The sequence below is a fragment of the Phascolarctos cinereus genome, unplaced genomic scaffold (assembly GCF_003287225.1).
Source record: "Phascolarctos cinereus isolate Bilbo 61053 unplaced genomic scaffold, phaCin_HiC Scaffold_2;HRSCAF=192, whole genome shotgun sequence".
Taxonomy (NCBI): Eukaryota; Metazoa; Chordata; class Mammalia; order Diprotodontia; family Phascolarctidae; genus Phascolarctos; species Phascolarctos cinereus.
The window spans coordinates 43,084,597-43,098,775 of NW_027555625.1; the positions used below are offsets into that span (position 1 = coordinate 43,084,597).

The window sequence follows — 14,179 nt, forward strand, 5'->3', positions numbered from 1 at the left end:
CAGACCTAGCTGTATTCTCTGTATATCAGGACCGTCAAGGATGGCTTAGTCACCATGCCCAGCCCCCTGCTCAGTCCTAGGAGGCAGGTATCTTACCTTGCAGACCCTAAACCAGATCCTTAAGTTCTGCCCTTAGTTTTGTTCCTGAGAACTCCTGTGAAAGTAGGAGCTGAATGTAGATCTGAGGGAATTTGGGGGGCTTATTTATTCATTCTTTCTTTGCGCCCCTCAGGACTCTGGATTGTATCTGAAGGAGCTGATTGAGCCAGTGCTAACGTGCTTCAATGATGCTGATAGCCGCTTGCGCTACTATGCCTGCGAAGCCCTGTACAACATCGTCAAGGTGGCCCGGGGCTCTGTCCTGCCCCACTTTGATGTGCTTTTTGATGGGCTGAGCAAGGTAAAGAGTTCCCTTTCCCATGGAGCTGGGACTCTGGGCTCCTGGGATGAGCCTGTGCTTTTGTAAAGGCCCACATTCGGTATGAAACCTTTGACCTCTCCTAATCACATGCCGGGGCAGCCAGGTGGCATGCTGGATAGAGTGCCTGGAGGCAGGAAAGCCTGAGTTCAGATACTAGCTGTGTGACCCTGGGCAAGTCACTTACACCCTGTTTGCCTCAGTTTCCTCATCTGTAAGATCAACTGGAGAAGGAAATGCAAACTACTCCAGTGCCTTTGCCAAGAAAACCCCCAATGAGGTCATGAAAAGTTGGACACAACTGAAAATGACTTAACAAATCACATGCTAGCCTCCCAGCCCCCTTTATGTACCTTTCTTGGCAACTCGAGGGGCCTGCTGCATTGTAGACAGCCCTGTGGAGGCACTGGGGCCTAGCTCTGGTCCACTTTCTCAGGATGAGATGTTTTGGGGGAGGGATGGGGAGAGGCGTAATATTAAATTTTGAAGCCTGGGGAGGAAGGGAAAGTATCTGCACGTAGCAATAATTCAGTCTCTAAAAGACAAGGGTGTTCAGCTGGGCCTCAGCTCCTTGCTGAGGTGTCGTTTCACCCAACCCAGCTTCTTCTGCCCATCCCCAGGTTCTTCAGGCCTAGGTTGCTGATAAGCGCCAAAGCCGCACTAGTCCTTTTTCCTCGCCTTCTGTGTCTAGGAGGTTTGTGATGTGCTAAACTGCTCTCATTTCCTTGGCTTCCAGTTGGCCGCTGATCCAGATCCCAATGTCAAAAGTGGCTCCGAGCTCCTGGACCGCCTCTTGAAGGTATCCACCGTTGGGACGCCTTGTTGCTGCTCACGAGCTGCTGCTCCCTCCTTCCCACATGGGGCTCTTTGGCCTTGACATTCCTTCTTGCTGTGTTTTTCAGATCCCACTCCCTCCTCTTCAAGAAGTTGTATAGTTTTCTTCCTCTCTGGTTTTGCCTTCCTTGTGGCTTACATTCGCTTACCTCCCAGCTCTTTTTAGGGAAACAATATGCTAGTTTTATTCAGTGCAAACCTTTCCTTGGTCTTCTTGGGATTTGCTGTTTCCTTGTGTCACATATTTATTTCTGCCTTTGGGCTTCCATCCCTCCATCTGTAGTATAGCTCCCAGCTGGTTCCCCTTGGAATCTCCTCCCCTCATTTGGTTCCCTTCCCTTTTCCTTTCCTTTAGCCATTAGGGACCTTGTCTTTTCCCAGAATCATAACTCAGCAGTCAGTATCAGCTCCTCCCCTATGTTTTCCTGACAGAATGCCTAGGCCCATTGGGTATTCTGGGGAGAGGGTGGAGAAGTAGGCTGATGTCTTAGCCAAGTTCTAACTCGGGATTTAAGATCTGCTTTGGCCTACAGGACATCGTGACTGAAAACAACAAGTTTGACCTAGTGAGCTTCATCCCCCTGCTGCGTGAGAGGATTTACTCCAACAACCAGTACGCCCGGCAGTTCATCATCTCCTGGGTAAGCGTGGCAGCTCAGCGCCGGCCTTCCCGGGGACTGGTGCTGTGGGCCTCACGCGTTGCTGACAGGGTGACTCCAGGAAGGCAGCTCTTTTTTTAGTTCTTTGGAGATCATGACTCTTCCATTTGCTTCCTTTTGGCCCAGATCCTGGTTCTCGAGTCTGTGCCTGATATTAACCTGTTAGATTACCTGCCTGAGATCCTCGATGGGCTCTTCCCCATCCTGGGAGACAACAGCAAAGAAATACGGAAAATGTGAGTCCAGGGTGTAAGTGGTCCAGTGGAGACATCTGTGTGCGTGTGAAGAGCAGAGCGTCCTCCTGACCTCACCAACTGTTACACGGAGTAACTAGTACAGACATGACCCTCTGTTCCCTAGAAACTCTGGCCGGGTCATCTGTCTTCTAAAAGAGTCTCTGGCTTATTCAGTTTAGAAGGGATTTGAACAGTCATCTAGCTCAGTCATCTAGCTCATCCACCTTGTTTTCCAGTGGAGGAGACTTAGGCTGGAGAGGGTTGAGTGATTGTTCAAGGTCCCACAATTTGCAGCCAGATTAGAATCCCTCCATTGTATCCCACCGCTACCACCACAGTTGCCACAGACAAAACAAAGCCAGGAGTAGGTGTGGCTGGCGCATATCTCTTCTTTCTCTCTTCCCGGCAGGTGTGAGGTGGCTCTCGGAGAATTCTTAAAAGAAATCAAGAAGAATCCCTCCAGTGTCAAGTTTGCTGAAATGGCCAACACGCTGGTGATTCACTGTCAGGACTCAGGTGAGTGTTGGAGGGCTGCAGCTTTGCATCTCTGGGCTCTTCCTGGGGCTTGGTTCTTTACAGCTGTTTCTGCAGAACCTCTGGGCTGTGAGCAGAAGAGTAAACCGAGACTCTGGAAAGACTGTCTGTCACCTTGGAGGGCGGGAGTCTTCTTGAGAAATAGAATAGCACCATTGTGGCAACCAAGATGGGGGCCTGGTAGCCTGTGCTGGAGAGGAATTAGCTGGCTGCCCGTTTGTCTCTTGCTGGTGATGCGTGCAGCAGTGACGCTCATATCGGGGCACAGAGCTCCAGGGATCGCTGTTCGCGCCTGAGAGCCCAGCGCAGGCTGCTGCCGGGTTTCTAGGATGAGGTTGGGAAGAATCCTTAATCCCGGGGTTATTTTTCCCCTCACCCTTTGTCCCTGCACTCGAAGTGCCCCTGATGCCTTCTCTTTCAGATGACCTGATCCAACTCACAGCTATGTGCTGGATGAGGGAATTCATCCAGCTGGCTGGCCGGGTGATGTTACCCTACTCCTCGGGGATCCTGACAGCCGTTTTGCCTTGCCTGGCCTACGATGACCGAAAGAAAAGTATCCTTAGTCCTTGGGCAGCAGAGATAGGAGTGACACCAGGAGGGGCTGAGGAGCTGGGGAATCCTGGAAAGCTTTGTTAACTGCAACTTCTGACTGAGATCAGTGAGTGACTGAATTGGAGAGTCTTTGCCATCTCTGCTCAGTAGAGACAGAAGTGTCATTGGGGTCACCTTCTGAGCGCTTTCCTTGGGGTCCAGCCCCACCCCTTGGTGGGGATCTAAGCAATAAGCCAGTTAGGGTGAGCAGGCACCAGATCAGGGTGTTGGCAAAAGAAACCAGAGCCTTCTAGAGGAGGCGGGGACTGGGGTGACCAAGGGAGCAGATGAGTCAGGTAATGTTGGCCTGGTGTTCTGTCTATGCTGTGGCCTCCACGTTTGAAGGAGAACCCCAAGTTCATGTAATCATAGACCTGGAACTCAGAGGGTCCTCAGAGGCCAGACGGTCCAGCCCCCGAGGGAGGTTGGGTCTTAGATGAGGTTACACAGGGGTAGAGTAGGAGCCCAACTTCTCTGTTCCTCCCGCTGTACTGTGTTGCCCCTTACATCCATCCAATCAGGCATCAAGGAGATGGCCAACGTGTGCAACCAGAGCCTGATGAAGCTGGTCACCCCTGAGGACGATGAGCCAGATGAACCGAGGCCCAGAGCCCTGGGCCATCCAGAGACCAGCCCAGACGACTCAGCCAAGCAGGAGGCGACCGCCAGTGGTGAGTGCCCCTGCCCCAGGGGGTGGCCCTGGGGAACTGAGATCCCAGGGGCTTGGTTATTGGAAGGACCATTGGGTATCTACCTCTGCAGGTCTGTGTCTGAGCCCTTCTGTCCATTCACACACCAGCACCTAGTTCGGGCCCCTTATACCTCTCACCTGGACTGTTGCCAAGGCCTCCTCCTTGGTCTCCCTGCCTCCAGTCTTGCCCCTTTCCACTCCATTCTCCCCACTGCTGGAACATGGGATATTCCTAAAGCTCATGTCTGACCCCATCACTCTCCTGATCAGAAACCTCCAGTGACTCCCTCTTCTCTTTAGGCCCACATACAAGCTCCTTTGTCCTGGAAACCTGTATGTTCTGCTCCATGCACGGGCCTACAGTCCTGCGAAGACAGCCTTCTCATTGCTTCTCATACATCTCCCACCTCTGTGCTTTTGTCTGGACTGTCCCCTGGTCCTAGAGCACCACTCCATCCATCCTCACCTTCACTTCTTGCGGTCTTTGGTTTTCTTCAAAGCTCAGCTCAATGGCCACTGTCTTTGTACCTGCAGCTTTTCCTGATCTCCCCTCCTCCCCTCCCCCACCCCAAACTTGCCGGTGTCTCCTACCACATAATTTCCTTGAGTTTATTTGGCATTTTTTTTTTGTATTTATGTATTTATACCTGCTGTCTCTCCTGAGAGAATGCAAGCTCCTGTTTCAAGGCCTGTTTCATGTTTGTCTTTTTATGGTCTGCATCTTACATATACAGTAGGTGCCTAATAAATAATTATTGATTGATTCCTGGGGTAGGCTCTACCCACACGGGGCCAGATCTGCTTTGTAGGCTACTGAGGAGTATGAGACGTAGGCATGTAACTGTCCCTTCAGGTCTTGTTCTTGGCTTCATCCTAGAAGGCAGCCTCTGAAGCCTGTGGGGATTTGCCTCTTGCAGGAAGAGAAGGAGAAGTGTCTGGGCCAGAGCAGATTGCAGGCTGGCCTTTGCCCTGGCCCCCCATGTATGGGAGTGCCCCAGGGCTTCTGCAGGTGGCCTCACATTTATGGACAGGGAAGGAGGCATATGAGAGCTGTAGGCCTGCTCCTGAACCATTCTCAGCCACCTTGGCCAGCACCCTGCCCATCCTGGGTCATGCAAAGGGTCTTTAGGAAGTGGAGCTGCTTTTCTCTGTCCTTATAAACTTAGTTGTCTTTTCTCATTTATACACATGGCATCAAATTGATTTCTGTGCTTATTTGCATAGACCACTAGAGGGTGTTAAGAGCTTGAATAGTTTCATATCTGTTGGATTAGCATTGTTATTTATGGTGAAGGGGTCTCCATTAGCTCTGGAGCCCTGGAACTCTTTAGAACTCTTTCTGAAATTAAGAACCAGAGAATGAATTCCTTTGTAGCTTCCCAGGGTCCTCAGAGTTGAGCAGACTACCCAGGGGACCAAAAGAGATCTCACAATTTAGAATTAGTTTATGTCTGTTCTCAGGCTCTTCATTTTTAACATAATCAGAAAACCAGAGTCGCGTGTAGCCTTCGATGTGTCTGGTATGTGGTGCAGAGCAGAGCGGAATGCGGGAGGCCTCTGAGTATCATGTTACAGTGATGCTGCCTGCCACTGTGAATTGAGCTGAATAAAACAGCTGGAGGCAGAGCCAAGCACAGCTGGAGCATTGGTGGTTCAGTGGTAGAATTCTCGCCTGCCACGCGGGAGGCCCGGGTTCGATTCCCGGCCAATGCAGCGGCAAATTTTTGAAAGAGTTTTTTAAAATCTAGTTACTTTTTCTCTCTCTCTCTCTTAACCTGTCATTAATATGGCACTCTAAAGATATTTTGTTAGTGACCTAAGGAGAGTTTTCTTAGTGGGGGAAGATCTTGGGGATCTTAAATTTTTCTTGTCCACCTTCAGCCACATAATGGCTTTGGATGGCTACCCCACAGCCTGAGAGTTAGTTAGCTCCCCTTCTCCCAGGGTGGAGCTCTTTCTCACCCCGTGCCATTCATGTGGCCGGGTCAAGCTCAGAGGGAAGAAATTGCTCTGAACAACAAGAGGAATGAGCCTGCAGTGACATGGCAGCTGTTAGAAGTCTTTCTACCAGCAGGAGCATCAGTGGTTTAGTGGTAGAATTCTCACCTGCCATGTGGGAGGCCCGGGTTCGATTCCCAGCCAATGCAGCTGACTTATCTTTTAAAAGAAATTCCTTCACATTCTTCAAGCAGCTGCATTCCAACCAAAGCGTTCGCATAACCACACAAGCCAAACAGCATGAGTTCAGATTTTAATGCCCTATAAATGGTGTTATGGCAGCTAAGAGGTCAGCTCTTAGCTGTTCCCTGGGTGTGGCTCATCTGTGGGCTCTCGGCCCAGTATGGTAACTCCTCCTTGAAGCACTCACCCACCACAGCTTCCTGGGTGATATTCCATGTGTATAGCAGGCTCTAATGGCCAGTTGAACTAGTGAACCAAGGCTCAGGGAAGAGTGTTGACTGAAGGCCATCAGTCAGTAGCAAACCTGATCATCCGGCTTCTGCTCGGTGCTTAAGTCATTGAGCAGGGTAGTCATTCCGGTGATGAAAAAGCCCACGCGTAAGGAATCTTGCTGGGCTTTCTCTTTGTCGCCTGACTTTCCCTTTGAAAATTGAGTTCCCAAACGGTGGCCTCATAAGACCATAAGAGAGATCAAGTCTCTGTGTCAAAGTAGAGGAAGACCTGGCCTGACTTTCCAATCCCGCCTACTGATGTAAAGAGCTCAGAGCCAGAATCAGTGTCCACACTACCCCGTGTTAGGCCATTCCGAGCGTGCTTACCGGCAGAGGAGAACTAGGGAGACAAGGATTTGTTTTTTCCTCCTATAAATGATGGGATGAGTCCTGTGACAGTACACACTCTTATAATAACATTTTCCACTTAAAAAAAAAAAGACCAGTTTTATCTAGTGCTTTTGAGGTAATGTTTGATACATTTGGATTCTAGTAGAGCCAAAAACTATGGGCATTCCCATAATGAATGTTCACTGTAATTAGATTGATGTCAGAGAAGAGCTCAGAATGTCGCCTGTCCTTCTTCGGACAAATCGAGCACTACCAGCACCCACTTCTTCCCTCTTTGTGCTTTGTAAAGTATAGTCATCCTGAATTTCAGCCAGAATCCTAAAGAAGGCTCTCCAGCTCCTCAGTGCCTCAGAAATCACGATCATGTGACAAAGGGGAAAAAATGTTAAAGTTTCTGATATTATTCCTTTCACCTTGAGTGCTGGAAATCAATTTTGGATGACGGTTCGGTTCATTTTATCAAGAAGGAATGAGCTGATTGGCTAAATATCAGTGAACAGATTTGAGCTAGCCAGCATACTGAAGAGGAATTGAGGGGACATAGACTTTGTCATGAATTCATCCTTCAGAGACTATAGACCCCCTTTGGAATTCTCCAAGCTACTCAGTGCTTGGTCTAACACCAACCTGGAGAGAATTTTATAGCCCCAGGGTTGAAACCATCCATTGTCCCAGCATTTCAGGGAAGTAAGGAGCTACTGGAATCACAGCTATGTGTCCTCTTTCACCTTTCTGTAAAGACATTCATTATGAACTCGATAAGTCCTTGGGCTGTGTCCCTTATTTCTGAGGGATCATTTGCCTTCAAGCTAATGAGTCTGTTCCTGTTCTGTTTCTAGGCTGCTTAGATGCTTCTTGTGACTCCAGCTTCAGTGTCTTCACTCCAGCTAGGTAAGTCATTTGTGCTGCTGAAAGGTCTTTGCCAGGAGGGAGGTGGCCTGGGAAGAGAACCACAGAACCGCTGTCATCAGGGCATTCTTTAGCAGCTGGGGTGTCAGAAGAAGAATGGAGGGTAATGCCTCACACAGGAAGGTCTGTAGAAAAAGGAGGTGAAACACCAGAGAATCCTAGATCTGGGCTGGAAAAGACCCTAGAGGCCATTAAGTTACACCTCCCCATCCTCCTCATTTTGCAGATGAGTTATTGGGCCAAAGGTTGTACTGAACTTCCAATGCCGCTGCGCCATGTTTCCTGAAGGAAAGCCCTTGTGGAACATGGTCAGAAGCTCCCAAACTGCCATCGAGGTGGAGGGCCCCAAAGGGACACCCCAGAGCAAATGGAAGTGGTGGGTCAGAGGAGTCAGAGCTCGAGAGGCTGCAGAAACTCAAGTCTCCCAGTGTTCCTCAAGGGCCACCCACGTGGCCTCAGGGTTGCCTTTGACTGAAAGGAATCTTGGGTAGAGGGTAGAGCAGTGTGGTGGGATCGCCACACGGTGGCAGTGTTGCTACAGTGTTTCCCCTAGGCTCCCCACCATTGAGAATGGCTTGAAGCAAATGTGTGTTTTTCTTCTTTGAGAAATATATGAAATTCAGTGGGGGGATGAGAGGCCCCTTGGAGGGACCATTCCACTCCCATCCTGTCCTAGGCAGACTACAGGGTCTGCTCTATCCATCGAAACTTTTGGTTTAGGGAATTCTGACAACCATAGGAATGGCATTTTCTTGTGTGGAATGAACAACAGCTTTGCCAGGGACTTTTCATTCTTCCACTGGACACTGGCTCTGCCCTGCAGAAGTCGTGTGTAACCAGGAGAGGATTCTCCTCCCCGCCCCCCAGTCTAGTCCCGCATTCTTAGCATGTGTGCCAAATTGACACATCAGAAACCGCTTGACTTTCCCTGCAATTTGTATTGAAAGTTCTTCTCCAGAACTAGGCCCTAGCTCCTGAACAACCCACTCTTCAGCATTGGTCTTCCTTTTCCACGTGCTTCATCAGAGCTTTGGTCCATAGCAGGCGTGGGACCTGAGCCGTACTTGTGGCTGATCACTGCTGGTGATTTTTAGTCATATAAACTAAACACTCCTTTCACAAGCTAGCAGTCCCAAAGGTCACCCATTCTTCGGTTGGCTAGCTGAGGATAATTAGTTCAGTTCACAAAGCATTTTAGACATTTGGGATACAAAGAACGCAGAGAAAATAGTCCATGCCCACAAAGACCTCACATTTTATTAGGGGATACTGTGCATCCACAAGTGTAGTGTGAGGAAAATTGAAGGAGAGAACAGAACAGTGGCAAGAATCAGAAAGGTTGCAGGAGGTGACCCCTGAGCGGAGTCTTGAAGAGGACAAGGATTTTGAGGAACAGCTGAAGAGGGCTAGTGCAGATGTGTGTGGCCCAGTGGAGCTGGTAGCTAGAACTCATGAAGAGGAGGAGTGTGAAAGAAGGCTGGGCAAAGAGGGGGAGCCTGATTGGAGGAGGCCTACCAGGCCGGCTGAGGACCTTGGCATATGATCCTAGAAGCAATGGGAATCTCCTGGAAGTCTTCAGACCAGGAGAGGGATGTGCCTACCTGTGCCTTGGGGAGGGTATTTGGGCATGAGAGTGGAGAGTGGATTGGAAAGGGCAGAGACTGGAAGCAGGGAAACCTACTCCTGCTAGCACAAAGCTACAGTTTCTCTGTTGGAAGGGACCTCGGCACTCATCTCACCCAGCTCAGAGGAGGGCACAGGCTTAGCAAACTGTTATTTTTCAGGCTCTGAATAGCTGAAAGATCATTTCTAAAATTGCTGGGTAGGTTGATTGTTCATTAAACCTCCACAGTTGCCTCATGTTCCATACTAGCAAACATAATCATTTTACTTGGCAGAAAAGCATCTCGGTTGGGTTAGCCTCCTCTGAACTAGTTACTTCCAAATTGGTATATGATAGCAGAGCATGTTTTCATTCTCTGCCCTTTCCCTGTGGATCCAGAGCAACCTGACTTCTTATTTCAACTCTAGCTGTCACTGGCGAGAAGAAGGAGAGCTCGGAACAGAAGCAGGAAGAAGGGTCTGGGAAGTCAGGGAGTTTGGGCCTCGCTAGAGCCAGAAGCCTGTTTTCTACCTTCTGGTCAGTAAGGGCCAGGCACCTTCATGGAGCACAGGGTAAAGTGGCAGATTCTTCTAAGCAGTTTTAAACAAGCTCACAGGCACATCTTTACGGGAGCTTGGGATTATCGATGCCACTGCATTCTCAAGTTCTAGGCTCAGGTAGTAGATGAGTTGTAAAGACTGGGTAAAAATTCATTCATGCTAATAAATCTAAAGTATGTGATGGCTATTCACTGACCCCCACAGTTACTCCCACAAAGGCTTAGACTTTCCTGAACCAGGTCAACGAAAAAAGACATTTTAAGCCGATGAGGAAGCAGCGTGGCCTGTGCCTCCGGCTGGCCAGGATCCCAGAAGGCAGGGTGGACCAGTAACTCAAAAACAGGCCAACCAAACTGGGTCCAGGATCCAGTCTGTGCACTCCTCAGAAGCTAAGCTCCTGCTGCTGGGCAGCTGCTTGAAAGTGGCTAGCCCAAAGGCAGCTGGGACCCCCGCATGCTCTCCTGGCCTAGCTCCTGCCGGGCAGCCTCACTGCTGCCTCTCAGCCTGCCTTGGGAGCCTGAGGAAAAGAGGCCCAGGATGAGGTGTCTTCTGGTCAGCCAAGGACTCCTGGACACTCTGACAGAGGGCCACTGCGAGGTCTCAGAGATGCATGCGTACACTTGTGGGGATACATTGATGTGGCTGGTGTTTTCTGGAGAGGTAATGGGGTAAATGTGAACCATACTATCTAACCCACCCTCCTACATGGGCCAGCCAAGCTTCCCAAATCAAGAAACAGAGAAGGACAGTAAGAAGCTCTGTCCAGAACGTGTGCTTTGTATGTGCTGAGCAGGAAGGGCTCCTGATTCCCGCCAGCCACCAATAGCTAGCTTTTCATCACAGTTGTCAGCTAACTCTCCTAGACCTGGTGTCTCGGGATCTGTACTTAGCTCTGTGGCACAGTGTGTCTTAGCTTGGAGGGGGTGGAAAGAGCAGGGACTGTTTTTACCCCAGGGACTTTCTTTGCAGTTTCTGATCTCCCCTCTTCCCAGTACCCTTCGGGGCTGGCTACATAGGGACACTGTATATTTCACAGCAACTATACTGCAAGAAGGCAAATAGAGGTGATTCCTTGGTATGGCTCTTGTCATCCTGCTTCAGGTTGAGATGCTGAGCTGACAGTCACTCTTCTCCTATGTATGCTCTGAGACTGACCTTTTGGGTGGGGAAAAGGGGATCCTTCACTTAGCAGGTCCAAGGCAAAGTAGCTCCTGGCAGTCTACCATCCTAAATTCAAATATTGGTGAAAACAAGGTTTCCACTCCAGGGCAGTTGTATCTGCTGAGAACAGAATTATGTTTTACTGCTAGCTAGCTGTGCATAAAGTGCTACAGAGAACGTCTAAACAACTATACCTTTCCCTTGCCTTTGGGGAGGAGACCAAGCAGTCAGGCTCTTGTGCCTTGACAGTAAGAAACAGAAGCACCAAATTGTGGATGACCCAGGCCCACGAAGAGAGTGCTGGGTCAGGTGTTCAGGAAAGCCACGCAGCAGTTTCTGGTGTCATGCACTGGCCCATGGGCCCCAGGAGGCTTTCAGGATAACAGGATTCTGCTGGCAGTAAAGAAAAGGACGTAATGGAAGTGCCTAAGAGCCACAGGAGGACCAAGGCATTGTTTGCTTAGACCAGCCAAGTTGGAGATAGGTCACAGCTTCAAGATGTCATGAAGATAAACTCGGCCTGTGGAGGAGGAGAGAGAAACCGAAATCAATGAAATCCAAGAAATTGAGTCAGATTGCAAAGGAGGAGGTTTACGAGTCCCTAGTATAGAGACTGCAAGCTGAGCTTTGGCACACAGCATTCTGCTGTGGAATCTGATGAGAGAGGCTAAGCAGCTTTGTGCCCATGTCTGTGATGTGAGGCTGCCAAAGCACTGGGGACTTTGGACCCTCAGATACCAGTACCAGCCAGAAGTAACACTTGGGGAAGACCACCTCCACTGGGGGAAAATCTAATTGCAAGAGTAAGAACCCACTTTCTGTTCTGTATTGCAGATCACATACCCAAACTCACCAAGGGGATGAGGCCAGCCACCTTTGCCCCGTCATGGGCATCGTGGGGAACGTAGAACTATATTAGCTAGTAATTCCATTTGAAAATCAGAGTGAGAGTGTGCCCTTTAGGAATTCACTTCAAATGGGCTTCAGAAAGGCTTCAGGCAAATTAAAAAGATGTAGCTGCTGAATTCCTGGTATACATGAATAATTCAGCATCTTAGAAATACCACTTCCTCCAGGCGGCCATCTTCACTGCCATGTCTGGGTGCGTAGGAAATGCCACATCGTGGGGGGTATTTGTGAAGTCACCTTGCTAGTAGATGTCATGTTGAGATGGCAGAATAGCCTTGGCCAACAAAGCCTGCTTCCCTTTCTCGGGGCAGTGGCTCTGAAAGCACAGCTCCTGGTCACTACCAGAAGGCTGCAGCCCTCTTGTAGCTAAAAGTGCTGAGATCTCAGAAGATCCGTGTTCACATCCCAATTCCAGAGCTTCATAACTCGGTGAGCAAGTCACTGAGTTTCTCTTTACCTCGCTTTGCTCATCTTTAAAATAGAAGTCATGAAGCAAGCATTATATGTAATGGGGACAGGCTAGAAGCATTTCCAGTAAGATTGGGGGTGAAACAAGGATGTCCACTATCACCACTGTTATTCAATGTTGTACTGGAAACCTTAGCTTTAGCAATAAGAGAAGAAAAAGAAATTGAAGGCATTAGAATAGGCAAAGAAGAAACAAAGCTATCACTCTTTGCAGATGGCATGATGATATACTTAGAGAATCCTAGAGAATCAAGTGAAAAACTACTTGAAATAATAAACACTTTAAAAAGTTGCAGGCTATAAAATAAACCCACATAAATCATCAGCATTTCTATATATTACCAACAAAGCCCAACAGCAAGAGATAGAAGAGAAATCCCATTTAAACTTACTGTAAACATTATAAAATATTTAGGAGTCTACCTCCCGAAACAAACCCAGGAATCTATGAACACAATTACAAAACACTTTTCACATAAAATCAGATCTAAATAATTGGAAAAACATCAGTTGCTCATGGGTAGGCCGAGCTAATATAATAAAAATGACAATCCTACCTAAGCTAATTTACTTATTCAGTGCCATACCAATCAAACTACCAAGAAATTATTTTATAGAGTTAGAAAAAATAATAACAAGATTCATTGGAAAAACAAAAGGTCCAGAATATCAAAGGAACTAATGAAAAGAAATGCAGGGGAAGGTGGCCTAGCAATTCCAGATCTTAAATTGTATTATAAAGCAGCAATCATCAAAACTGCTTGGTACTGGCTAAGAAATAGGGAGGTGGATCAGTGGAATAGGTTAAATATGCAAGACACAGTAGTCAATGACTATAGTAATCTATTATTTGATAAACCCAAAGACCCCAGCTTCTGGGATAAGAACCTCTTTGAAAAAAACTGCTGGGAAAACTGGAAAAGAGTATAAGCAGAAACTAGGCATAGACCCAAATCTCACACCACGTACCAAAATAAAGTCAAAATGGTTTCATGACTTAGATATAAAGGCTGATACATAAGTAAACTGGGAGAACAAGGAATAGTTTACCTATCAGATCTATGGAGAACAGAAGAATTCATGACCAAACAGGAGATAGAGAACATTATGAAAAGCAAAATGGATAATTTTGATTACATTAAATTGAGAAGTTTTTGCACAGACAAAGCCAATGCAACTAAGATTAGAAGGAGGGTAGAAAATTGGGAAAGAATTTTTACAACCAGTCTTTCTGATAAAGGCCTCGTTTCTAAAATATATAGAGAATTAAGACAAATTTATAAGAACACAAGCCATTCCCCAATTGATAAATGGTCAAAGGATATGAACAGACAGTTCTCAGAAGAAGAAATTAAAGCCATCTGTAGTCATATGAAAAAGTGCTCTAAATTGTTATTGATTAGAGAAATGCAAACCCAAAACAACTCTGAGGTACCACATCACACCTATCAGATTGGCCAACATGACAAAACAGGAAAATGATAAATGTTGGAGAGGATGTGGGAAAATTGGAACACAAATGCATTGTTGGTGGAGTTGTGAAATGATCCAACCATTTTGGAGAACAATTTGGAACTATGCCCAAAGGGCTACAAAGATGTGCATACCCTTTGATCCAGCAATAGCACTTCTAGGGCTATATGCCAAAGAGATCAAACAAATGGGAAAAGGACCCATATGTACAAAAATATACATAGCAGCTCTTTTTGAGGTGGCAAAGAATTGGAAATGGAGAGGATGCCCATCCATTGGGGAATGGTTGAGCAAGTTGTGGTATATGAATATAATGGAATACTATT

The 14,179-nt window shown here is 47.7% G+C and overlaps 1 protein-coding gene and 1 non-coding gene across 4 annotated transcripts in view; both read left to right on the forward strand.

Moving 5' to 3' along the window:
- Positions 1-14,179, forward strand: part of VAC14 (VAC14 component of PIKFYVE complex) — a 134,354-nt gene that overhangs the window by 18,911 nt on the left and 101,264 nt on the right. For all 3 annotated transcript variants that reach the window (XM_020963592.2, XM_078149343.1, XM_020963593.2), the window contains exons 3-10: positions 233-400; positions 1,155-1,217; positions 1,786-1,893; positions 2,038-2,147; positions 2,557-2,663; positions 3,103-3,237; positions 3,797-3,946; positions 7,610-7,661. In XM_020963592.2, coding sequence (XP_020819251.1) covers positions 233-400; positions 1,155-1,217; positions 1,786-1,893; positions 2,038-2,147; positions 2,557-2,663; positions 3,103-3,237; positions 3,797-3,946; positions 7,610-7,661 — 893 coding nt within the window. The remainder of the gene's footprint in view (positions 1-232; positions 401-1,154; positions 1,218-1,785; positions 1,894-2,037; positions 2,148-2,556; positions 2,664-3,102; positions 3,238-3,796; positions 3,947-7,609; positions 7,662-14,179) is intronic.
- TRNAG-GCC (transfer RNA glycine (anticodon GCC)) lies at positions 5,609-5,679 on the forward strand. Its single transcript has one exon. It is a non-coding gene; the product is annotated as a tRNA-Gly (tRNA).